Raw genomic sequence first — 24,161 nt, forward strand, 5'->3', positions numbered from 1 at the left:
GTCCCAGTCCATCCCAGTCCGTCCCAGTTCATCAAAGTCCATCCCAGTCCGTCCCAGTCTACCAAAGTCCATCCCAGTCCATCCCAGTCCGTCCCAGTCCATCCCAGTCCATCGCAGTCCGTCCCAGTCTGTCCCAGTCTATCAAAGTCCATCCCAGTTCATCCCAGTCTATCCCAGTCCATTGCAGTCCATCCCAGTTCATCCCAGTCCATCCTATTCCATCCCAGTCCATCGCAGTCCGTCCCAGTCTACCAAAGTCCATCCCAGTCCATCCCAGTTCATCAAAGTCCATCCCAGTCCATCGCAGTCTATCCCAGTTCATCCCAGTCCATCCTATTCCATCCCAGTCCACCCCAGTCCATCCCATTTCATCCCGGTCCACCCCAGTCCATCCCAGTTCCTCCTGGTCCATCACAGTCCATCCCGGTTCATCCCAGTCCATCCCAGTCCACCCCAGTTCATCCCACTCCATCCCATTCCACCCCAGTCCATCCTGGTCCATCCCAGTCCATCCCAGTTCCTCCGAGTCCATCCCACTCCATCCCACTCCACCCCAGTCCATCCCACTCCATCCCAGTCCATCCGGGGGGGCGATTCCAGGCCAGGATGTGTCCCAACGAGAGCGAGGTGAGCGCCTACGCTTGGTTGGAGCCTCGGGTCTCGGCAGCCATCGCGGCCACGGAGGACGGAGCGAAGACTTCCGGAGTGGAGAATTCCGGAAGAATCCTCAGCGAAGTGCCAGCGTCGATCCGGTGAGGCCACGGCAGAGCGGGAACGCGGCGGTGGCGGCACAGCGCCCCTGATCCCATCCTCCTGTCCGGCAGAATCACGGAGCTGAGCGGCGGCTCCACCACCAGCGTCCGCATCCCGACGCGATTCCTGCTGCGGACCATTCCGGAGGAAGGCGACGATGTGGAGCGGGTCAGCTCCGGCACCAAAGCTGCCCTCCGGCTCTGGAGGGATTCGCTCGGGAAACAGGAGTGACTCCGGATTCAAAAGGGAATAAAGTGACTCTGTATGGAGGAGGATGTTATGGAGACCACCACAAGGGCTCCGGCAGCTCCGTAGGGAGGAGGATGTTATGGAGACCACCCTCAGCAAGTTTGCAGAGGACACTAATCTGGGTGGAAGTGTGGATTTGCTGGAGGGTAGGGAGGCTCCAAAGGGATCGGAACAGGCTGGAAAGATGGGATGAGACCAATGGGATGAGGTTCACCAAGGCCAAATGCCGGGTCCTGCACTTGGGGCACAACAACCCTATGCAGTGCTACAGACTGGGGGAAGAGTGGCTGCAGAGCTGCACGGAGGAGAAGGACCTGGGGGTAATGGTTGAACCTCCTGAAAGGAGGTTGTGGAGAGGAGGGAGCTGGGCTCTTCTCCCAAAGGACTGAGGACAGGACAAGGGGGAATGGCCTGAAGCTCCACCAGGAGAGGTTCAGGCTGGATATTGGGAAGAAGTTCTTCACTGGAAGGGTCATCGGGCACTGGAACAGCTGCCCAGGGAGGGGGTGGAGTCACCATCCCTGGAGGTGTTTAAGGAACGGGTGGATGAAGTGCTTAGGGACATGGTTTAGGGAGTGTTGGGAATGGTTGGACTCGATGATCCACTGGGTCCTTTCCAACCTGGTGAGTCTATGATTCTAAGGGCTCCGGCAGCTCCGTACGGAGCAGGACGTTACGGAGACCACCCCACGGGCTCCGGCAGCTCCGTATGGAGCAGGACGTTACGGAGACCACCCCACGGGCTCCAGCAGCTCCGTACGGAGCAGGACGTTATGGAGACCAACCCACGGGCTCCGGCAGCTCCGTACGGAGCACGGCACACGCCCGAGCTGAGCCGCAGCCGCTCCCGGGCTGTGGAAGACCCCAGGCTGCCCTGGCAGTACCTGGAGCGGAGCCGCAGCGCTACCCAGGGTGCAGAATCCCGCTCCGAGCTCATCTCGCTGCTCCCAGGAGGTTCGGCTGCAGGGGAAGCAGAGTTCGGGAATGAGCGGAACCCCTGGCAGAACAAATCCCCTCCCGAGGTGGGATTTTCCAAGATATGGAAGTTCAGAAACCCATACGAGGGCGTTCGGAGCATCCCAACCCAAACTCCTGGCTCCTGCCGGCACGGATCAGGCGCTCCTCCGGATGTAACAGCTTTATTGCATCGGAATATTCACCGCAGTTATGCTACAAGAGGGAATGGGCCGAGCGGAATCCTGCCTGCTGCTCCCCAGCCCCACCGGCACGGGAACCGCTTGGAATTTCAGGGAAGGAGCAGTGAAAAGATGCTAAACCGGAGCTTCGTGTGCTCCCTCTCCGCGCTCCTGCCTGGCGCTGCGGGAAAACGGAGCGCAAGAGCCGGGAGCAAAGCCCGTCCGGACGCTGGCGAAGCAGCGGGAATGTCGCCGCGGGGGCTACGACGGGGAGAGAATCCATTTAAATACATAAATAATCTGTGCAAGGGGTGACGCGGCGCCCGTGGGGACCACACGGCCTTCACGGTTCCGCCCGCAGGCGGAGCCGCGGGGAATTCTTTGGAGTTCACGTGTACAAAAGCTGCAACTGAAAATAGAAATCCTCTGTTTGTCTCCGTCCAGGGCAGCGCTGGGAAGCGCGGAGAGGAGGAAAACGAGTCCCTCTGGGTTAAAAAAACCCATCGGATTTAGAGCAGGGAAGGACTCCCCATGTCCTCTCTCTTCCCTGCTCTTCCCCCACTGGTTTCTGCCATTAAAAACCAGGAATTGTTGCTCGTCGGGGCTGGAGGCACCGCCGGCCACGCTCCGGAGGGTCCGCGTGGGGCCGGGAAGCGGGGTCGTGCCGGCCGCGCTGCCCTGGAGCAGTTGGCTCGGCTCCACGGAAGAGGAGACGGTTGAATTCTCCTCCTCGGCTCTTCCAGATCCGTCGAAGGATCCCACACGCTATAAACGGATTTCATCCATCCCTCATTAAGCTCGGAAACGAGCGTTGCGACATCCCAGCGTGCTCAAGGGTGCGGGCGTGCGCAGACGCAGCCGTGGGACGCATCCTTCCCGACTCAGGAAGGTTCCAGAGGCGCTGCTTCCAGTTCTCTGTCGCGTCCTCCCAGCGCCGGAAAGGGAAACAACCACAAATCTCATTTCCCATCCTCGGCAGCGGGAATAACAACCACCGGAAGGGCTTAATCCAAGGAAATGATGTCTGGCCGGCAGCCCGGCAGTCCGGCGCTGCTGCTTATCGTGCTGTTGTGTCCGTGGCTCTCCCGGAGCGCGTTGGTGGAGACGATGCTGCTGATGCGGCCGCTGCCGAGGCTGCCGGTGCCGTGCGATCCTGCCATCGCCGGCGCCAACGGATTCATGTTTAGGAAGTGGCCAGAGGCGCTTCTATACTGGAAGAAATGGCCGAGCGTGTCCTGCTCATCCAGGGAAGTGATCACGGAAGGGCTGTAATGCTGCGGAGCAAAGGAAAAATAACATCACCTCAAAGTAGCCGCAAAAAAACGGCACGGCACAGCGCTATGGAGAGGGTGGGAGCCCTCCGAGAGGACACGGATCCCTCCCCGGAGTCCCTGGGGAATGAGGGGTGAGCTGATCCGAGGCCTGGAGCCGTCCGAGGGAGCTGGGGTTGTTCAGTCTGGAGAAGAGAAGGCTCCAAGGAGACCTTAGAGCAGCTTCCAGTGCTGGAAGAAGCTCCAGGAGAGCTGCGGAGGGGCTCTGGATCAGGGATTGCAGGGAGAGGACGAGGGGAAGGGTTTAGAGCTGGAAGAGGGGAGACTGAGATAAGATCACAGGCGTTACCTGCCTGTAATTTGGGTAATGAGTGTCATGGTGTGAATCATAAACTGTGTCTGTACGTCTTTCTGCACGTAAACAAAGGGGAGTGTTGACAGGAGACCTTTTTTCCCCTCTTCTTTCAGTCAAAGAGAAGCTCACAGCCGATCCCGACAGCGAGATAGCCACCACGAGCTTACGCGTGTCCCTCATGTGTCCGGTAGGTCCCTCCATTTTCGTTCCTTTCTCTCAGATTGGCCTTTTGGAGCAGTTTCCTGCTTCGCCGTTGCGTCGGGACGCTTTGGAGCGAGACAGGAAGTGATGCTGAGCTGCAGCTTGGCTTTTGTTGCCAAGGCAGCTTTGATTCTGGAGAAAAGCGGAACCGCTTCCTTCCACGCAATAAAAAATCTGCTGAGGTCGTTGGTCTAAACCGCCTGGCCCCAAAATATCTTCTGTCGCCCCAGTCCCTGTCTTTCGCTGTCGATTTTGGCGCATGTTTGAGGTGGAAGTGAGCTTAAAAACAAAAGAAAAAGGCAAAAATACCCACCCCTGGAAGCTTGTTTTGAGCTGAATGATGGGAGATTGAGATGAGATCTTGGAGGGGGGGAAAAAATCTTCATTTTGAGGATTTTGGCCACGTTGCCCAGAGCCGCGGTGGCTGCTCCATCCCTGGAGGCGTCCAAGGCCACGCTGGATGGCGCCTGGAGTCGATATCAACATAAAAACTGAGGCGGCTGTAGCTGTGGTGCTCTGTTTAGTGCTGCTTAGAGCCTTAATCCCTTCTTTTCCGTCGCAGAGATGTCCTGCCAGGTGCCAAATGCGATTACACCATCCAGGTGCAATTAAGGTAAGGGAATGTCTTGGATGAACGCAGCGAGTCCTGTGCCCTAAAGTGGGCTCCGTTTCGGTGAATCGCGCCTTTAGCGCTTGGTTTCGTTTGGAATTGCAGGTCAGGGTGCTCAGAGGAAGCTGGAAATGTTCGGGGCTGTGTTCTGAACCCTGGTTTTCTGGGCGGGAGCGAGGGTTTCCGCAAAGGTTGCTATGTAGGAGCAAGAGTTTTCCCAGGGGGAAGCAGCCTCTGATAAGCCACGTTCTCAACTACGAAACCCAGAGGCTCTCTCTGCATTTCTTTCTGCCTAAGGTCTCATCTCAGTCTCCCCTCTCGCAGCTCAAAACCGTTCTCCTCGTCCTGTCCCTGCGCTCCCTGATCCAGAGCCCCTCCTCAGCTTTCCTGGAGCCCCTTTCAGCCCTGGAAGCTGCTCTAAGGTCTCCTGGAAGCTTCTCTTCTCCAGGCCAAACAACCCCAACTCTCCCAGCTTGGCCGCTATCCTACAGGGGAAGAGGAGAGAGGAGGAAGAAGGGTTCCTGGGATCTGTTTGCCCATCTGAAGATTTGGCGAGGAGGAAAGAAACAAAAGAGAAACAAAAGCAAGAAAAAACCACCTTACCTGATTTTCATTCTGAAGGAAGGAAAACAAATCCAGACCTGGGGAAAAAAAAAAAGGGGGGTTGGGAAAAATACATCTCTTGATGGTAAATCAACACCTTGGCAGGAAGGGAGCCGAACCCCAGTAAGGCAGAGACAGAAAGAGAGGGGCTCAGGCTGCTCCCGAGAACTGGATATGCATTAAAGCGTCCCATCGGGCTCTAGAAGGGTCTTAGAGGAGTTCTGTAGGTCGTTAACAGGGTCCCGCAGGTGCAAGAGTGGTCCTAGAAGGCCCTAAAGGAGTCCCAGGGAGCTCTCGAGGGGTCCTGGGGTGTCCTAGAAGGCTTCTAAGGGGCTCTAGAGGGGTGCTGGGGGTCCCTACAGTGGTCCTGAGTGCCTTTGATGGGTACTGGGGTCTTCTAGATAGGTCCGGGGACCTTTAGAAGGGTCCTGGAGGTCTCTGGAGGGGTCCTGGGAGGCCTTAAACAGGTCCCAGGTGGCTCTAGAGGGGTCCAGAGGGTCCAAGAGGGGTCCTGTGGGTCCTAGAGGGGCCCTGGAAGGCCTTAAAAAGGTCCCAGGTGGCTTTAAAGGGGTCCAGAGGGTCCTAGAAACATCCTGGAAAGCCTTAAAGGCATCCCATGAGGCTCTAGAGGGATCCTGGGGGTCCTAGAGGGGTCCTGGAAGCCCTTAATGGGGTTCCAGGGGGCTCTAGAGGGTCCTAGAAGGCCCTAAAGAGGTCCCATGGGGCTCTAGAGCTGTCCTGGGGGTCTTAGAGGGGTCCTGGAAGGCCTTAAAGGGGTCTCAGTGCGCTCTATAGAGGGGTCCTGCAGGTCCAGAGTGGTCCTAAGAAAGCCCTAAAGGGATCTGAGGGAGCTCTCGAGGGGTTCTGGGGGTCCTAGAAGGCTTCTAGGGGGCTCCAGAGCGGTGCTCCAGGAGGGAGACACTTCAGTTTCTCTCTTCCCTCTCTTGTGCTGGGCCAGGGAACTCTGGCACTTGGAAACGTTCGCCCCATCCCTCGGAAACGCTGTCTCTGTTCAGCAGGAGGTGCCGGGCCAAGAACGACCGCGTGTGTGTGTGTGCGTGTGAGCTGAAGGACATAACGGCGCAGCGGAAAAGGCGGCCGAGGCACTGGTAAAGCGGTATAATTTGCTAACGGCTGCCAGAGGTCTTTGCTGTTACCTTGAAGCTCCGAGGGCACCTGGTAGGAGGGGTGGTAGTCAGGAATGGCGAGGTTGGAGAGGTAATCGCTGCCGAGAGCTGCCATGGGTGGGCTGCGAAGCACAGATGACGGCTGGTGATCGATATTTAATGCCCTGGAACAGAATACGGATACGAGGAACCATCACCAAAGCAGAACAGCACCGCTGAGGGGAAATTCTTCTGCTGTTCCACCCCCAACTCTGACGCCACCACCACACCTGGAGCGAACCTGAGCTCCTCGCCACGGTCAAGGGGGCCTCACCCCATCCTGGTCCGGCGTAGGAGGCCATGGCAGCGCTTCCCAGGGGCAGAGCACCCGGATCTGGGTCCCGTGATGGGAAGGAAGCCAGCAGGAAGCCAAACAAGCCCAGCGAAGCACGGCATTCAGGTTCCGGTGCTGCCTTACCCCTTGGGCCCAGCCGCTGCGGCAAGAGCCATGCCGGAGACCGGGCACTGTTTCTTGGCCGGCGGCTCCTCCTCATCTGACGAGCTGTCCAGAGTCAGATCGATAACTTCCACTTTTTTTTTGCCCTCCGAAGTGTTCTTGGCCTCAGAGCTCACGGTGTACAGGGAGGCGGCTGCAGAGGAAAAGCAGGGATTTGCTTCAGCTGCTGGAACAGAGATGAGTGGAGCACCACTGCCTCGGCAACCCTACATCCACTCAGGGCTTCCTCTCCCTGCCCTCCCAGATCCAGAGCCCCTCCGCAGCTTTCCTGGAGCCCCTTTCAGCGCTGGAAGCTGCTCTAAGGTCTCCCACAGCCTTCTCTTCTCCAGGCTGAACAACCTCAACTCTCTCAGCCTGGCCTCGTACGGGAGGTGCTCTCAGCCCTTGGATCATCTCCGTGGCCTCCTGTGGACCCATTCCAACAGCTCCATGTCCTTCCTGGGCTGAGGATTCAAGAACTGGATAGAGGCTCCAGTTTTGGTCTCACCAGAGCAGAGCAGAGGGGCAGAATCCCCTCCCTCCCTGCTGGTCCCACAGCTCTGGATGCAGCCCAGGGCACGGTTGGCTTCTGGACTGTGAGAGCACATTCCCGGCTCCTGTGGAGCTTCTCCTCCTCCAGCACCTCAAGTTCTTCTCCTCAGGGCTGCGCTCCCAATCCATTCTCTGCCTGGATTTGTGCTCTCAAACACAAATTGATTGCCCCAACAATGCTCTGGTTCCCAGAGGAACCTGCCATCGTCTTGCTTTTCCTAGCGCTTACTCCACAGGGATATGGATTTGCCGAGGGAGGAGATTCTGCCCCTCTGCTCCTCTCTGGGGAGACCTCATCGGGAGGATTGGGGCCAGTTCTGGAATCCTCAACAGAAGAAGGAGATGGAGCTGTTGGAACGGGTCCAGAGGAGGCTCCGAGGATGCTGCGAGGGCTGGAGCACCTCCCGTCCGAGGACAGGCTGAGAGAGTTGGGGTTGTGGAGAAGAGAAGGCTCTGAGGAGACCTCAGAGTGACCTTCCAGTACCTGAAGGGGCTCCAGGAAAGCTGCGGAGGGGCTGTTCATAAAGGCTGTGGGGATGGGACGAGGGGGAACGGGGATAAACTGGAGAGGGGCAGGTTTAGACTGGACATGAGGAGGAATGTCTTCATGATAAGGGTGGGGAGGCCCTGGCCCAGGTTGCCCAGGGAAGTTGTGGCTGCTCGGGAGCCTGGAGAGGTTCCAGGCCAGGTTGGATGGGCCTCGGAGCCCCTGATCCAGTGGGATGTCCCTGCCCATGGCAGTGGGGTTGGAACTGAATGATCTTTAAGGTCCCTTCCAACCTAAACTATTGTATGATTCTATGTGCTAAGTGCCTGCTTTGCTCCTGGTATCTCAGCGTGATCCCAAACACGAGCTCCCAGGTGGAATGTTCAACGCTCCAAACGTTGCTTTGTAAATGCTAAAAGTTGCTTCGGCAAAAGCAGTTGTCCCTAAAGAATTGGTGACCGCAGCTCCCGTACCCTCGATCCCACTGAACGCAGACGCCTGGCACACCTCCTGCTTCTCCTTCTTGGGCTTCATGGGGCACCAGGAGCCGTCCTCCATGAACTGAATCTCATCGCAATCCGTACAGGAGTTGAGGATTTCCATGAACAACCTGCCAGGGGAGAGAGGCAGCTGGAGCGAGGGAACGCTGCGAGGGCTGGCGCGTAAATACCTGCACGCAGACGGCAGAAACTGGGCCCGATGGTGCTCGGGAGATGGGTTAGAGGGTAACGGAGAATTACAGCTCCGAAAGCTGTGCCTGCAGGTTTAGCCTTGGGATGAGAGGTTCAACCCACACAGGAGGGCTCTGTTCAAAGCCCCGTAAGCAGGTTCCCTCTGCAGAGTCTACCGGGAAGGGAGCCAAACTCTTGGACAAAGGCTTCTTGTTCTTTGGGAGATTCCAGATCGGAATCAAAGCAGTTTAAGGAAGGAAAATCAGATTTGAGGCTGTAATTTGTCTACATACACCGGCGTTAGAGGATAAGCCTGAGAAGCAAAGCATTATCCGGGTTAAAGGGTGTGTAAGCAGCCCGCCACGCTCACCCGTCGATGATCAGGTTATCGTACGGCGCCTTCTTGTCACACACGGGACAGGTCCAAGTGGGTTTCTTCTCGTTCATCTGCAGATAGAGCGCTGCGTCGAAGCACTGGAGGTGGGTGCATGTGAGGGCTCGGCAGGGCACGATCAACCTCATCTTACCCAGCTGGGCGACAGGAGAGAAGAAACGGGGAGCGGGGTTTGTACAAACCACCCCCAAGCGAAGGCAGAGTTGTTATTCCTGCTCATTCCCTTTCTCCCCTGCTTCGTACTCGCATCTCAAACAAGAGGCTGAACTAGAAGTCCATGAGGAATTAACCTGCCAGAGAAAACAAGCTTCCAGGGGTGGGTATTTTTGCCTTTTTGTTTTGTTTTTAAGCTCACTTCCACCTCAAACATGTGCCAAAATCGACGGCGAAAGACAGGGACTGGGGCGACAGAAGATATTTTGGGGCCAGGCGGTTTAGACAAACAACCTCAGCAGATTTTTTATTGCGTGGAAGGAAGCGGTTCCGCTTTTCTCCAGAATCAAAGCTGCCTTGGCAACAAAAGCAAAGCTGCAGCTCAGCATCACTTCCTGTCTCGCTCCAAAGCGTCCCGACGCAACGGCGAAGCAGGAAACTGCTCCAAAAGGCCAATCTGAGAGAAAGGAACGAAAATGGAGGGACCTACCGGACACATGAGGGACACGCGTAAGCTCGTGGTGGCTATCTCGCTGTCGGGATCGGCTGTGAGCTTCTCTTTGACTGAAAGAAGAGGGGAAAAAAGGTCTCCTGTCAACACTCCCCTTTGTTTATGTGCAGAAAGACGTACAGACACAGTTTATGATTCACACCATGACACTCATTACCCAAATTACAGGCAGGTAACGCCTGTGATCTTATCTCAATCTCCCCTCTTCCAGCTCTAAACCGTTCCCCTCGTCCTCTCCCTGCAATCCCTGATCCAGAGCCACTCCGCAGCTCTCCTGGAGCTTCTTCCAGCACTGGAAGCTGCTCTAAGGTCTCCTTGGATCCTTCTCTTCTCCAGACTGAACAACCTCAACTCTCCAGCCTGTCAAATTGAGTGTGAGCACAGCGCGGCCACTCCTGCTGTTTCTCAGAAGACAAAGGTTTTGGAACCATCACAGAGGGGCAGCGCCTGAGGAACCGTTTGATTTAGTGAATGGCATCACTGAAAAAAAAATCCGTCATCCTTACAGTCATAGAATTATTGAATCACAGAGTCATAGAATAGTTTGGGTTGGAAGGGACCTTAAAGATCATCCAGTTCCAACCCCTCTGCCATGGGCAGGGACACCTCCCGCTGGATCAGGGGCTCCAAAGCCCCATCCAACCTGGCCTGGAACCCCTCCAGGGATGGGGCACCAGCACTGCTCTGGGCAACCTGGGCCAGGGCCTCCTCACCCTCATCGTGAAGAAATTCCTCCCCATGTCCAGTCTAAACCTGCCCCTCTCCAGTTTATCCCCGTTCCCCCTCGTCACATCCCCACAGCCTTTATGAACAGCCCCTCCGCAGCTTTCCTGGAGCCCCTTCAGGCACTGGAAGGTCACTCTGAGGTCTCCTCGGAGCCTTCTCTTCTCCAGGCTGAACAACCCCAACTCTCTCAGCCTGTCCTCGGACGGGAGGTGCTCCAGCCCTCGCAGCATCCTCGGAGCCTCCTCTGGACCCATTCCAACAGCTCCATCTCCTTCTTCTGTTGAGGATTCCAGAACTGGCCCCAATCCTCCCACTGAGGTCTCCCCAGAGAGGAGCAGAGGGGCAGAATCCCCTCCCTCCCTGCTGGCCGCGCTTCTCTTGATGCAGCCCAGGACACGGTTGGTTTCTGGGCTGTGAGCGCACGTTGCGGCTCCTGTCGAGCTTCTCCTCGACCAGCACCCCAAGTCCTTCTCCTCGGGGCTGCCCTCAATCACCTCCTCACCCTCCTGTCAAGTTCTCATCCACAGGACTCCGCCAGAGCCTGTGGAGCTTGCAAGAAGGGACACACAGAGCCACCTGCGCTGCCTTTGCTCGCTAATCCCGACCCGTGCCGCCTCCCCAGGCTCAGCTCAAGCACAAGTCCCACCTTCCCAAGCAGAACTTACTCAGGGCCCGCGAGTGGTCCGGGTTCCGGATGCCTTTGGCTCTGAGCTTCTGCAGCAGCGTCACCGACGTCAGCTGTTTCACCAGGTACACCGAGAGGGAGTAGTTCTGTGCAGAAGAAGCAGACACGGCTCAGAACACCAGAAAGGAAAGGGCTCTCCTGGGTCTGCCTTGCTTCGATGCTGCTGCAAAAATGACTTTGATTCTGCCCCGCAGACCCGAGGCCGCAAAAAACTGGCGGCTGGCGAACAGCAGCAAATGGGGAATGGCTTTCGCCTCACTCACCCTGCCGAACTCTGAGGACCAGTTCACCACGATCGTGTTGGGGACGGTTGCCGAGAGCCGTGCCAACGGCGTGATGTTGACGGGGCGGCTGGGTCGTTTCGGCTCGGCACCGTTTTTGGTGGGCGGGAGATAACCCTGCAAAGAAAGACATCACCTGCCATAAAATAAACCCTCTCTGAGGTGTAAGGACACATCCAAGACTCTACAAACCCAATTTCTTCATGGCACCTCCAGCCACCTCGCATCACCCCAGAGCTTGTAGGAGAGTCTACAGTCTCAAAGCAGCACTTTGTTATTTCTCCGTGCCAAGAAACGGAGAATAAAGGGTCCCTCTAATATCCTCACGCTGTTAAGCACCCTGGAATCCCTCTCCCCAAACACAGAGCTGCCAGGCCGGGATGCGCTGTGCACAAACGGCGTTAAAACCCAAACCCTACCCAGTCCCAACGCAGCTGGGAGGCAAAAACATCACATCTCCTGTTAAAGCTCGCAGTGAGCTCATCTTTGCCTCATCACAGCCACATTCCAAGACGATTAGAAAGCCATCCTATTCTCCAGCCCGAGTGCCTTTTCCGCAGCTCGCCAGGGGCCTACGCCACTCGTTTTTCATCGCTCTCAGCCGGACCGGGCAGCATCTGCCCGAAGTGAAACAGGAGAAGCGTTCCCGTCGCGTTGTTGGGCCGCGCAGGAACGGTTCCTCAGCTGCCCAGGACTCGAAACCTCACCCGGGAGCAGAAGGTGCCACGACCCTCCAGCCACGTCACATCTCCCCCTGCGCTTTTCCTTTCCAGGAACGGCCTCTCTCTAATGAGTTATTATTTTAACACAGGTTACAAAGAGTCTCTGCCAAAACCAGACAGAAAATGGGTGGCAAAACACGTAAATTGCTAAAAACATGACAGGAAGGGCTCAAACAGAGCGTTAAGAGGCCGTTCGGGGCGTTGGATCATAAGGAATGCCAGCGGGGAGCGAAGCCAGAGTGGGACACTGATGTGGAACTGGCCTAAGATGTCAAATTCTGATACCTTTCCTCACCGTGACAGCGAATCGCATCCCTTTGGGACTGGAAACTGAGCCAAGTGTTCTTTTGGAAGGTATTTTTACACAGTGCCCAGCACAAAGGCCCCAACCCTGACCGGGGCGTTCTGCAGGGTGGGGAACTCCGGCAGCGCCCTCGTCCCACCCATCTCGGGCTTTACTCTGTAATTTTATTATCAAGTTTCTCCTTAAAAAGAGAGAAATCTTGCTCGGTTAAAAATACAGGCCCAAAGTTGGCATATTCTTCTCCTTCCAGACCACACTCCTGGAATCGGAGCAGTGTTTGCCACCAACCCACAGCCCCGCAACGTGAAATCAGTTCTGTGCTCCAACCACACCGTTTCTCCCAGTCTTTAATCTCTGGAAAATCCACCCCCCGCCGCATTCACTGGGAGCTGCAGCTGTGTAAAAATAAGATGCCTCGGCCTACGGCATCTTCACGAGAAATGAGATTTACTCACAGGCAGGGGACAGAGTTTTCCGTTGACCTTGACAAATAAATTAGGAGGGAAGTAATCTTCCTGGGGACAGCTGGTTTCACACAGGCAAAACCTGCAAGCAGGAGGGAGAAAGGGGCAGGTGAGCGGTGACGCTCGCTACAAACAGCAGCTAAATTTCCTGTTAAAAAGGGAAAAAGCTCAATAGCTGGAAAAGACAGAATCACAGAATCATGGAATGGGTTGGGCTGGAAGGGACCTCAAAGCCCATCCAGTTCCGATGGTGGGTAGGGATATCTCCCACTGGATCAGAGGCTCCGAGGCCCTTCCAACGTGGCCTGGAATCCCTCCAGGGATGGGGCCACCACTGTTCTGGGCAACCTGGGCCAGGGCTGAGAGCACCTCCTGTACGAGGCCAGGCTGGGAGAGTTGGGGTTGTTCAGCCTGGAGAAGAGAAGGCTCCAGGAGACCTTAGAGCAGCTTCCAGGGCTGAAAGGGGCTCCAGGAAAGCTGAGGAGGGACTCTGGATCAGGGAGCGCAGGGACAGGACGAGGGGAAAGGTTTTGAGCTGAAAGAGAGGGGAGACTGAGATGAGACCTTAGGCAGAAAGAAATGCAGAGAGAGCCTCTGGGTTTCGTAGTTGAGAACGTGGCTTATCAGAGGCTGCTTCCCCCTGGGAAAACTCTTGCTCCTACATAGCAACCTTTGCGGAAACCCTCGCTCCCACCCAGAAAACCAGGGTTCAGAACACAGCCCCGAACATTTCCAGCTTCCTGTGAGCACCCTGACCTGCAATTCCAAACGAAACCAAGCGCTAAACGCGCGATTCACCGAAACGGAGCCCACTTTAGGGCACAGGACTCGCTGCGTTCATCCAAGACATCCTCTTACCTTAATTGCACCTGGATGGTGTAATCGCATTTGGCACCTGGCAGGACATCTCTGCGATGGAAAAGAAGGGATTAAGGCTCTAAGCAGCACTAAACAGAGCATCACAGCTACAGCCGCATCAGTTTTTGTTGCTACTGACACCCGTGAGCTCTATTAGGAATAACAGCAGCGCAGCTGAGTTCCAAAACTACGGAATACCTGGCTGAACCGGCCAGGAATTGCCAAAACAAGGATGTAAAGCCAAAACCCATCAAACAGGTAGGAAAAGGAGAAAATCGACCTCCAGGATTCCTGCAGCTGCCGATATTTAGGAATATAATGCCAGCTACAGATTGGCCCAAGCACACAATTGCATTTGGCACAGGTGGAGGGCGGTCGTAAATTCCAGGATGAACTGGTTTTATCCCAGTTAACCATATTTTCTTCCTTCCATACAATAATCCCGCTCTGCAGGCTCTGAGCCAGGCCCTCAAGAAGCAGCTCAGCACCGCCAACACCAAGGAGCTCCCTTTCTTACACCCAACTTGGCGTTTTACTCTCCCGTACCGCCTTGGAGCCCTTGTCTACGATCCAGCCTGTCCTCCTATCCCGACTATCCCCAACCTCCGCCTTTGCCAGGCGTATTCACCCGCATTTTTCCTCCTGTCTCCACTCTCTGTTCTGAACACGCAGCCACACGGAAGGGAAACCGCAGGGAAGGGACTCTGTGGCAGAGAAGCCACCTGGAAGGGAATCATTTCCACGACTCCCAGAGCGACGCTGATTTGCTTACCGGGAGGTGAGGATCTGCTGGACTTGCTGGGGCGTTAGGGCGAAGGTGAAATGAGCTTCTTCAAACCGCTGACTGTTGGTTGAGGCTGGAAAAGAGAATTTCAGACAAAGCGAACCATCATTTAAGTCATTCTTACACCCTGCGGGCCCCGAGGCTTCCAAGAAACAAAGGCAGAAGGCAATCTGTCCTCAAAAGGAACTGTGGTTCCACGCAGGGGCCCTCCAGGTCCTTGGGCAAGTAGCCAAGCTTCAGAGCTGTCCTTCAAGGTGGACACTCAGCTTCCATCATTTTATTGACAAGGAAAACTGAAGCCTGGAAATGGAAAATAAACCAGGATTTCTTCCTCTCTGAACTAATCTCCTCCACCTTCTGTGCCTGAGCTTCTCCCGGGATAAAACCTGCCTGTGCCCGCCTCCCTCGCAGGAACCCTAGGCTGGTTTAGGGATATTTGCAGAGTATCGGCATCCCAGAATGAAGAATGCTGACGGCGTGAGCCAAAGTAACTGCAAAGAGGCGACGTGGCCTCTCCCGCCCTCAGTTTTGCACCCGCCAGGAGAGGTTTAGAGCAGCAGCAAGCGTCCATCGGTGCTCTCTGGGATCGTGGAATCATTGACCATTCTACAATCATGGAATGGTTTGGGTTGGAAGAGACCCCAAAGCCCAACCAGTTCCACCTCTGGATCACCTCCCACTGGATCAGGGGCTCCAAGGCCCATCCAACCTGGCCTTGAACCCCTCCAGGGATGGGACAGCCACCACTGCTCTGGACAACCTGTTCCAGGGCCTCCCCACCCTCACAGCAAAACATTTCTCCTTAAGATCTCATCTTAATCTCCCCTCTTGCAGCTCAAAACCATTCCCCTCAACCTCTCCCTGCTCTCTCTGATCCAGAGCCCCTCCTCAGCTTTCCTGCAGCCCCTTTCAGCACTGGAAGGTGCTCTAAGGTCTCCTCACAGCCTTCTCCAGGCTGAACACCCCCAACTCTCCCAGCCTGGCCTCATACAGGAGGTTCTCCAGCCCTTGGATCATCTCTGTGGCCTCCTCTGGCCTCGCTCCAACAGCTCCACGTCCTTCCTGTGCCGAGGACTTTTTGCAGATTCATTGCTGCTTTAAGACCTTCCCCCAGCACCCAGAGGTTGAGAGAAAACGAAGCTGAGGATGTGGTCGCAACAGGATGGGTTTGTATAAATCCACCCTTTTGCTCCTTCTTTTATTCCAAGGAGTTTGGTAACACTGGCTGGTCCTGGCTTGACCATCCGTGGTGCCTATGGATCCACAGGGGAGAAGGTCAGCTCCATCTTTCATGCCACCTGCCTTCAGGGAGGGACGCCCTTCTCCCGGCCTCCCCAACACTGAGCACAGATTCCTCCCTGGGATCAGAGGTTTTGCTCTCCAGGCTCCCGCAGCTCAGGAACGCCTGGAATGCGAGCGCCGAGTTTCCTGACAGATGACGGCGATAGGATGGCAGCTCAGGACCAACCCGGCTGGGGACATTCAGGGAATTTTGACCATCTTAGGACTTCTACGTCTGAGCCTTTGGCACCTGGATGGAAAACACAGATCCTGATGCTCCTCTGAATGAAGTTGGGGTAAAATCACCCCAAATTTCGCACATTTGAGGAGCGGCTGAGGGACCTGGGGCTGTTTAGTCTGGAGAAGAGGAGGCTGAGGGGAGACCTTATCGCTCTCTACCTAAAAGGAGGTTGCGGAGAGGTGGGTGTTGGTCTCTTCTCCCCAGTGAGAGGTGACAGGACGAGAGGGAACGGCTTCAGGGGAAGTTTAGATTGGACTGATAGTTGGAAATGGTGATCTGTTGATGATCTCCTCATCAACAGATGAGGAGAAGGCTGAAGTACTTCACTTTTTTCCTCAGTCTTCACCAATAACGGCTCTCCTGACCTCTCCTGGGTCACAGGACAAGATAGTGACCAGGGGGGTAAACCCCCTCCCACAGTAGAGGAGGATCAGGTTCATGAACACCTGAGGAACCTGAACATATATAAGTCTACGGGACCTGATGAGATCCATCCCAGAGTCCCGAGGGAATTGGCCGATGTGGTTGCCAACCCACTCCCCACGATAGTTGAAAAGTTATGGCAGTCAGGAGAAGTCCCCCATGACTGGAAGAAGGGGAACGATGTCCCTATGTTTTAAAAGGGTAGAAAAGATGATCCTGGGAACTACTGACCTGTCAGCCTCACCTCTGTGCCTGGGAAAATCATGGAACAGATCCTCCTAGAAGCTCTGCTAGAGGACATGGAGGAGAGGGAGGTGATTAACGCAACCAGCACAGCTCCACCAGGGGCAAGTCCTGTCTGACCAACTTAGTGACTTTCTATGACGGGGTAACTGCGGCAGTGGACACAGGAAAACTGATGGACGTGATTTATCTGGACTTCTGCAAAGCCTTTGACACGGTCCCCCACAACATCCTTCCCTCTAAACTCGAGAGATATGGATTTGAGGGGTGGACAGTACGTGGATAAGAAACTGGCTGGATGGTCATATTCAAAGAGTAGTGGTCAATGGCTCAAAGTCCAGACAGAGATCTGTGACCAGTGGTGTTCCTCAGGGTCTGTACTGGGACCGGTGCTGTTCAATAGCTTCATCAATGATATGAACAGCGAGATCGAGGGCACCCTCAGCGAGTTTGCAGATGACACCGAGCTGAGTGGGGCAGTTGTCACAACGGAAGGAGGGGATGTCATCCAGAGGGACCTGGACAGGCTGGAGAAGTGGGGCTGCAGAACCTCAGGAGGGTCAACCAGGCCAAGGGCAAGGTCCTACCCCTGGGTTGGGGCAATCCCCGGGTTCAGTACACAATGGGGATGATGGGATGGAGAGCAGCCCCGAGGAGAAGGACTTGGGGTGCTGGTCGAGGAGAAGCTCGACAGGAGCCACAACGTGCGCTCACAGCCCAGAAACCAACCATGTCCTGGGCTGCATCAAGAGAAGCGCGGCCAGCAGGGAGGGAGGGGATTCTGCCCCTCTGCTCCTCTCTGGAGAGACCTCAGCGGGAGGAGTGGGGACAGTTCTGGAATCCTCAACAGAAGAAGGAGATGGAGCTGTTGGAACGGGTCCAGAGGAGGCTCCGAGGATGCTGCGAGGGCTGGAGCACCTCCCGTCCGAGGACAAGCTGAGAGAGTTGGGGTTGTGGAGAAGAGAAGGCTCCGAGGAGACCTCAGAGTGACCTTCCAGTACCTGAAGGGGCTCCAGGAAAGCTGGAGAGGGGCTGTTCATAAAGGCTGTGGGGATGGGACGAGGGGGAATGGGGATAAACTGGAGAGGGACAGGTTTAGACTGGACATGAGGAGGAATTTCTTCACCATGAGGGTGAGGAGGCCCTGGCCCAGGTTGCCCAGAGCAGTGGTGGTGCCCCATCCCTGGAGGGGTTCCAGGCCAGGTTGGATGGGGCTTTGGAGCCCCTGATCCAGCGGGAGGTGTCCCTGCCCATGGCAGAGGGGTTGGAACTGGATGATCTTTAAGGTCCCTTCCAACCCAAACCATTCTGTGATTCTATGATTCTATGACATCAGGAAAAATTCCTTCACCCAAAGGGTTCTCGAGCCCTGGAACGGCTGCCAGGGAGGTGGTTGAATCCCCATCCCTGGAGGGGTTTAAAATGCAGGAGATGAGGTGCTTGAGGACATGATTTAGTAGTAGACAGGGATGGTTGGAGCTGATGATCTCAAAGGCCTTTTCCAACCTAACGATTCTACAACTTGCAGCTCTGATCTAACTGAAAACCAATCTCCACCTGAAAAGGAATTCATAACCGGCATTTTGCTGTGCCGGCGGCCTTCCTCCAACCCTGCAAGCAACACTGACGTCTTTGAGACTCTCGGTACCGCAGCGAGAGGGCTGGTAGAGCACAGGGAGTGTGAAAGTCAGAGCCTGGCTCTTCCCCACCTGCAGAAAACGGAGCAGGGAGGGACCAGGAGGCTTTGTCATGAACCCCACGTCACCATTTTCCCCATCACTCCTCTCTCCATCCCTGTTTTCATTATTTCTTCCTCCTTATTGCTTATTCCCAGCATTTTTCTGACACCACAACCTTCCCATCTGGACACTCATAAGAAAATTGTCCCATGTAATGAAAATAAAAGAAAGGGAAGGGGATGTTTACGCAGCCAAAGGGAGGAGAAAGACACAAACCACCAGAAGCCAGAAATAAAAAGGCCACGATCCCCTGGGAATGACATCAAAACTCTTTCAAGTTCACATAAATACTGGAGTTTGATCAAGGGAGAGGGAAAAACCCACTTATTTTGGAAGGCGAGGGTCCTATTTCAGGGAGGAGGCTCAGCCACCGGCTGTGGCAGCGGCGGGACAAAGCCAAACCCAAGGAAATGCCATTTTTAGCAAAACAGTAAGGAAAGCAAAGCCGAGCCGCGGGCGGGTTTGGTCGGAGTGCAGACAGGGATCTCCGCAAACGCAGAGATAGTGTTTATAGGGATGAAAACTACCCCCAAATCCAAGAGAAAACCATTTGATGGGTGGATCTCGTTGGACCCCGCCAGAGGGCTCAGCCTGAACTAAAATTACAACTTAAGACTTACTCTAAAAAGCGAGACAAAACCTTCCAGGGCCCAAACACCACCTGCAGCAGCGCTTCCAACCCCAATTCCTGGGCTGACTCCGGGCCCTGTCTCACCACCAGCAGTTCAGATTTTCTGGAATTAGGCCAAACCCAGAGTTTTCTTTTCCCTGTTTTACAAACGGGGAAAGATGGGTGTTGCTCAGCGGCCACATCTCACCGAGAACCAAGTGGTTTCTCCCTCTTGCCCGTTCCTGCTCCTATTTAAGGTTCCTGTTTGCTTCCTGCCTGACGCTGCTTCCACACGGCTCACCTCTTCTCCCGCCTGCCACCTCCAAGCTGGATCGGAATGCATGAAACACTGAATTAATTATATATATCGGAGATTTTAGGACTATTTTTCTTCTCCATCCGAGGAAACAGAAGACACCTCAGCAGAACGAGAGCAGCGAGAAGTTTTGGACCTACCTAACGTGGTGGGTTTTATCAGCTCATCGTAAACGTCGTAGAAGGGCAACCTCTTCATCTTGACATCCGGATGGACGGGGTGAATGGGTGGGGAGAGGTGCGCAACATCCGCCTCGTGCTTGGGTCCCGGCGCCGGAGGCAGCAAAGCAGCCGGCACAGCGGCAGCACCGGAGCTGTGGTCGTAGGGCAGGTGACACACGGTGCCTGGTGTCAGGGCGGTGGCCGAAGGCAGCTGCCCGGCCTGGATGTGGAGCATGGATAAGTCCGAAGGAGTTAAGATCTTTCTCGGGAACCTGCGCCGGTATAATTCCTTAATTTTCATCTGGACGGCCGGGCTGCAGCCGGATTTCAGCAGCTGCAAGGCCCTGGTGAGGAGCTCGTGCTTCCGGCCACTCTTGTTCCTTCCGGCAAAGCCCAAGAGAACTTGCAATTCCGACACCCTAAAGCTCATCACCATGTGCTGCGAGGAAAGAAAACAACCACCGTTACGATCGCTGCGTGAGCAGGCACGAGGCAAAGCAAGGCACAGGGCGGCCAAGGAAGATGGGGAAGGCCTTAAAAGAGGCACTGTCAAGTGTGAAAGTCCCTGTCACTGTCACCAGTTGGTCACTGGGATAAACTGGGGACTGAGAAGCTGGGAAGGAGCTGGAAAATAGGGATTGTGGGAGCAGTGAGGGATTTGGGGGTGTTTAGTCTGGAGAAGAGGACGCTGAGGGGAGGCCTCATCGCTTTGCGCAGCTCCCAGGAGGAGATCGGAGCTCCCGGGTTGGGCTCTGCTCCCAAGGAACAAGAGGTGGGATGAGAGGAAAGAGCCTCGAGTTGCACCAGCCAGCGGGAACAACTTCACATCCCGCAGACCAAGTCGTCTGGGGTCACGCGTAACTAGAGAATTAAGCAGCGCCTTCCCCCCCATCGACAGGTCAGGTTCGTTAGCGAGTTAATTGAGTCTGGTCTGTGCGCTAAGAGGCTTTAAGGCAATTTAATTCGCTGTACGAGGATCGCGTTACCCGCATGGCACAGCAGCTCAGGAGGAGAACGTGACAGACGTTCCACGCTTCCCGGAGGGAAAAATCAAAAGGAAGCGTTTGGTGAAGGTATCAAAGTCGGCTCCTTCGGTACCAAAGCGCTGTGCGCTCTCCGATGCGGAACAGGCAGCGCTGGATCAAGGCTCCAGGGAGAAAAAAGGCTCATCAGACCACATGGGATTTGCCTGTTAACTTTGCCGGGTGATTCATTCCAGAGAAGAATGATTAACTTTAGTTCCCATCCCCTTTTTTTTGGAGCCTGGAGAATTTGTCCGGAGCAGGAAACCTCAGGTTTGACAGTGCCTGTTTTAAACACCTCCCGGAAAAGACACATTAGGGATGCACCGTTATCAAATTCCATCCCTTTCCCTTTGTGACAACGCTGAGAAAGGAACCGGCCTCTTCCCACATCCACTATTCCCTCAAATCCTCCTCCCAACCCGCAGGAGATCGGTGTAGCATGGCTGACCAGCAGGAGATGCGCAAGGAAACCCACTCGCATCCCTGAGCTCGCAGGGCTGTGTCACCACCGCTGCAGCAGCTGTGGACTCCTCCTACCCCGGAGCCTCCCCGATATTCCTCCTCGGAGGATCCAAGCAGCAGGAAAACCTCTTTTTATTGCCAGAAGAGACGGCAATTGGAAGCTCCCACAGGGCACCTGAGGCTTGGGAAGCAGCTGGATCCGCTGGACTCCAGGCCGGTTGTGCCGCTGTCAGACAGGGCACGTCCGCAAACTTTCTTCCTTCCCGGGGAGCCACGGCTCCGTGTTTTCAATCCGGGAAAGGAGCTTTAGCCAAGAACGGGCTTTATAAGGAGAAATCCTTTCGGTTCCCACTGGCTTCTCTTGCTTTTACAATGAGGCACAGATGGAGAAAAGCTCAAACTAACTCCTGGCGCGGAGACCAGCAAGGGGAGACGAAGAGAGAAAGGGAGCGGGGATGCAGGGGATGAGCCAAAGCGGCCTCGCAGCGTGCCAAGCTCCGGGCGGGCATCCGGAGGGCCAAATCCCAGAGGCGTAAATCTGATGCTAAGGCTCGGGTGGACTTAAGCCACGGTTCCTCTGCAGGGATCCAACCGCAGAGGGAGCGGGAAATGCTACCGAGGCTTTGCCCCGGGTCGCGTTTGGCTTTACTGTGTGCTAAGCAACGTTCCCAAATCGCAGGATTCCGGCCGTGGCTGCCAGAGCTTCTGCTCCATCCCGAGTCTTAATTGCAATTATCGGATCCAATTTCTCCGTGGGTATTGTTAACCCGATAGCACTGCAGTCAGGCTCAAGCTTTAGGGGAAGGAAAGGAATCAGGCCGTAAAGCTGGATCAGAATTTGGCCAGGGAAAAATTAGGGATAATTATTCCGAGTAATTATGTTCTCGTTGTTTTTTGCTGTCCCCAAACCGTGCCGGTTCCCGGCATAGGGAAGGGGTAGGAATTCTACGGTCCAGCCTCGGGGAGGGGGGGGGAGGATATTAAACCGCCAAGAAGGAGAAGAAAGAATCCGCTTTGGAATTCGTTACCAGGGGCAATTTCATATTCCAGAGTCTGCTGGGCAAAGGTGGTGACACACTCTGACTCCTAAAGAAACGAGAAAGAGAGTGGAGGGAGGTGAAGGCCATCCCGCCGCGAGCACCGCTGCAGCGTTTCCATGGTACAAGGAGCTCTCTGCTCGCGCCCCAGCCTACGCCCCAAATCCTTCCCGGCGTCCCGCCAGGCTCCGAGCTGCTCCGCTCGCCCTCCCGGCAGGTTCTCCCCCCCCAAAGGTCTCGTAGCCCCCTCCTCTCGCAGAGAGCCCCCCTCAACCCCCCAGGCTGGTGGGAGCCATCGGCTTCACCCGCTGCTTGGGGGCATCGGGAGCCCAGCGCCCTTCCCACCATCCTCTCAGCTTTGGGCTCCCGGCTCTGCCCTGGAGCTGAGAACCCCAGGATCCCCGTAGCTCCCTGCCCCATAGCTCCCTGCCCCACAGCCAGGACAGCTCTAACCCCTCGCTCTGCCAACCCACAGCTCCCTCCCACCCCTGCCCCACAGCCAGGACAGCCCCAACCCCTCACTCTGACACCCCACAGCTTCTACACCCCACACCTCCCACCCCTGCTCCACAGCTAGGACAGCCCCAACCCCTCACTCTGGCACCCCACAGCTCCCTCCCACCCCTGCCCCAACCCCTCACTCTGACACCCCACAGCTCCTACACCTCACACCTCCCTCCTTCTGCCCCACACATCCCTCCCCCTGCCCCACAGCCAGGACAGCCCCAACCCCTCACTCTGACACCCCACAGCTTCTACACCCCACACCTTCCTCCCCCTGCCCCACAGCTCCCTCCCACCCCTGCCCCACAGCCAGGACAGCCCTAACCCCTCACTCTTCCACCCCACAGCTCCTACACCCCACACCTCCCACCCCTGCCCCACAGCCAGGACAGCCCTAACCCCTCGCTTTGCCACCCTGCAGCTCCCACCCCTGCCCACAGCCGACTCCTGCCTCCGCAGTCGCCACTGCCCAGTGTTAGCCCCACAGGCTCCCCCTCAGCCCCACAGAGTCCCCTTCAGCCCCACATGCAGCCCCCAGTCCCACAGAGACCTCCACAGAGCCCTCAGCCTCACAGCCACCACTCAGCCCCAGAGAGACCCCCTCTCTCAGCCCCAAAGACCCCCTCCCTCAGCCCCACAGAGACCCCTCCCTCAGCCCCACAGAGACCCCCTCCCTCAGCCCCACAGAGACCTCCTCTCTCAGCCCCACAGACCCCTTCCTCAGCCCCACAGAGACCCCTCCCTCAGCCCCACAGAGACCCCTCCCTCAGCCCCACAGAGACCCCCTCCCTCAGCCCCACAGAGACCCCCTCCCTCAGCCCCACAGAGACCTCCTCTCTCAGCCCCACAGACCCCTTCCTCAGCCCCACAGAGACCCCACCCTCAGCCCCACAGACCTTCCCTCATCCCCAAAGAGAGCCCCCAGACCCACAAAGCCCATCTCAGCTCCACAGAGACCCCCTCCTCAGCCCTACAGAGAGCGCCCCCTCAGCCCCACAGTCAGTCCCCAGCCCCACTGAGACGCCCCCTCAGCCCCACAGAGACCCACTCCCTCAGCCCCACAGAAGGCCCTCCCTCAGTCCCACAGAAACCCCTCTCCCAGCCCCACAGAGCCCACCTCGGCCCCACAGGCAGCTCCTCAGCCCCACAGCTCCCTCCCCCCCCAACCCGCCCCACCTTCAGCTCCGCCACCTCCGCCATCTTGGGACATGGCCGCGCGCAGCGCCGAGCCCGAAGCTCCGCCCACCGCTGTCGGCCCCGCCCACTGCAAGTGGCTCCGTCTGCCACTGTTAGCCCCGCCCACCGCTGTCAGCCCCGCCCACCGCGAGTGACTCCACCCATTGGCGTTAGCCCCGCCCGTTGTAGCTAGCCCCGCCTACTGCTGTTGGTCATCACACGCAGCCCCGCCCACTGCCGATCGCCACGCCCACTACCATTGGCCACGCCCACTACAAGTGACAAGGCCCATGGCCCTGGCCCCGCCCATTAGTCCTGGCCACGCCCAGTGTCGTTGGCCCCGCCCCCATGAGGAGTAGGCGGGGGCTGCGCCGGGCGGGGGTCGGGGCCGCTATGGGGCGGCGATCGGTGGGGTGGGACGGGGGGAAACTGGTGCTCTATGGGGCAATGTGGGGCTGAGGCTGTGTAGGGCAGCGTGGAGTTAAGCGGGGCTGAGCTCTATGGGGCAGTGTGGGGCTATGTGGGACTGGGCTCTATGGGGCAGTGTGCTGCTCTGTGGGGCTGGGATCTA

At 56.5% G+C, this 24,161-nt stretch overlaps 2 protein-coding genes across 9 annotated transcripts in view; one reads left to right on the top strand and one right to left on the bottom strand.

Annotated features, from left to right (window-relative positions):
* Nucleotides 1–4,997, top strand: part of NUDT17 (nudix hydrolase 17) — an 8,901-nt gene extending 3,904 nt beyond the window's left edge. For 2 of the 5 annotated variants that reach the window (XM_054050900.1, XM_054050901.1), the window contains exons 7-8: nt 601–752; nt 825–1,087. In XM_054050900.1, the coding sequence (XP_053906875.1) occupies nt 601–752; nt 825–984 (312 nt within the window). In that variant the 3' untranslated portion in view covers nt 985–1,087. The other 3 variants (XR_008447342.1, XM_054050899.1, XM_054050902.1) reach the window with 3 other exon arrangements.
* Nucleotides 2,154–23,702, bottom strand: PIAS3 (protein inhibitor of activated STAT 3). Of its 4 annotated transcripts, none has more exons than XM_054050878.1 (15): nt 23,591–23,680; nt 20,373–21,959; nt 19,366–19,825; nt 14,361–14,445; nt 13,589–13,639; nt 12,722–12,812; nt 11,223–11,357; nt 10,940–11,045; nt 9,528–9,601; nt 8,861–9,021; nt 8,293–8,429; nt 6,763–6,934; nt 6,336–6,469; nt 5,179–5,216; nt 2,155–3,412 (listed from the first exon to the last, which is right to left on the bottom strand). In XM_054050878.1, exons 2-15 carry the CDS (start codon nt 20,376–20,378, stop codon nt 3,143–3,145), a joined length of 1,920 nt encoding a protein of 639 aa, XP_053906853.1. In that variant the 5' UTR covers nt 20,379–21,959; nt 23,591–23,680; the 3' UTR covers nt 2,155–3,142. The 4 variants fall into 4 exon arrangements, with proteins under 4 accessions (XP_053906850.1, XP_053906853.1, XP_053906851.1 ...); XM_054050877.1 differs by having other exon boundaries at nt 2,156–3,412; nt 21,902–21,959; nt 23,591–23,690; XM_054050875.1 differs by lacking the exon at nt 23,591–23,680 and having other exon boundaries at nt 2,154–3,412; nt 21,902–22,128.
* Between the last annotated feature and the right edge of the window lie 459 nt (nt 23,703–24,161).

The sequence above is a fragment of the Cuculus canorus genome, chromosome 28 (genome assembly GCF_017976375.1).
Source record: "Cuculus canorus isolate bCucCan1 chromosome 28, bCucCan1.pri, whole genome shotgun sequence".
NCBI lineage: Eukaryota > Metazoa > Chordata > Aves > Cuculiformes > Cuculidae > Cuculus > Cuculus canorus.

What these genes read in the sequence shown, in the direction of transcription:
- PIAS3 (XM_054050875.1), bottom strand. Translation starts at nt 22,000, where the DNA reads ATGGCCTTCACCTCCCTCCACTCTCTTTCTCGTTTCTTTAGGAGTCAG. An exon ending in GATAACCTGATCATCGACGG is followed by an intron (nt 8,430 to 8,860) that starts GTGAGCGTGGCG and finishes CTCCCCTGGCAG; the next exon opens with GTTGTTCATGGAAATCCTCA. An exon ending in GGTGCCCTCGGAGCTTCAAG is followed by an intron (nt 5,217 to 6,335) that starts GTAACAGCAAAG and finishes TTTTTTCCCCAG; the next exon opens with GTCTGGATTTGTTTTCCTTC.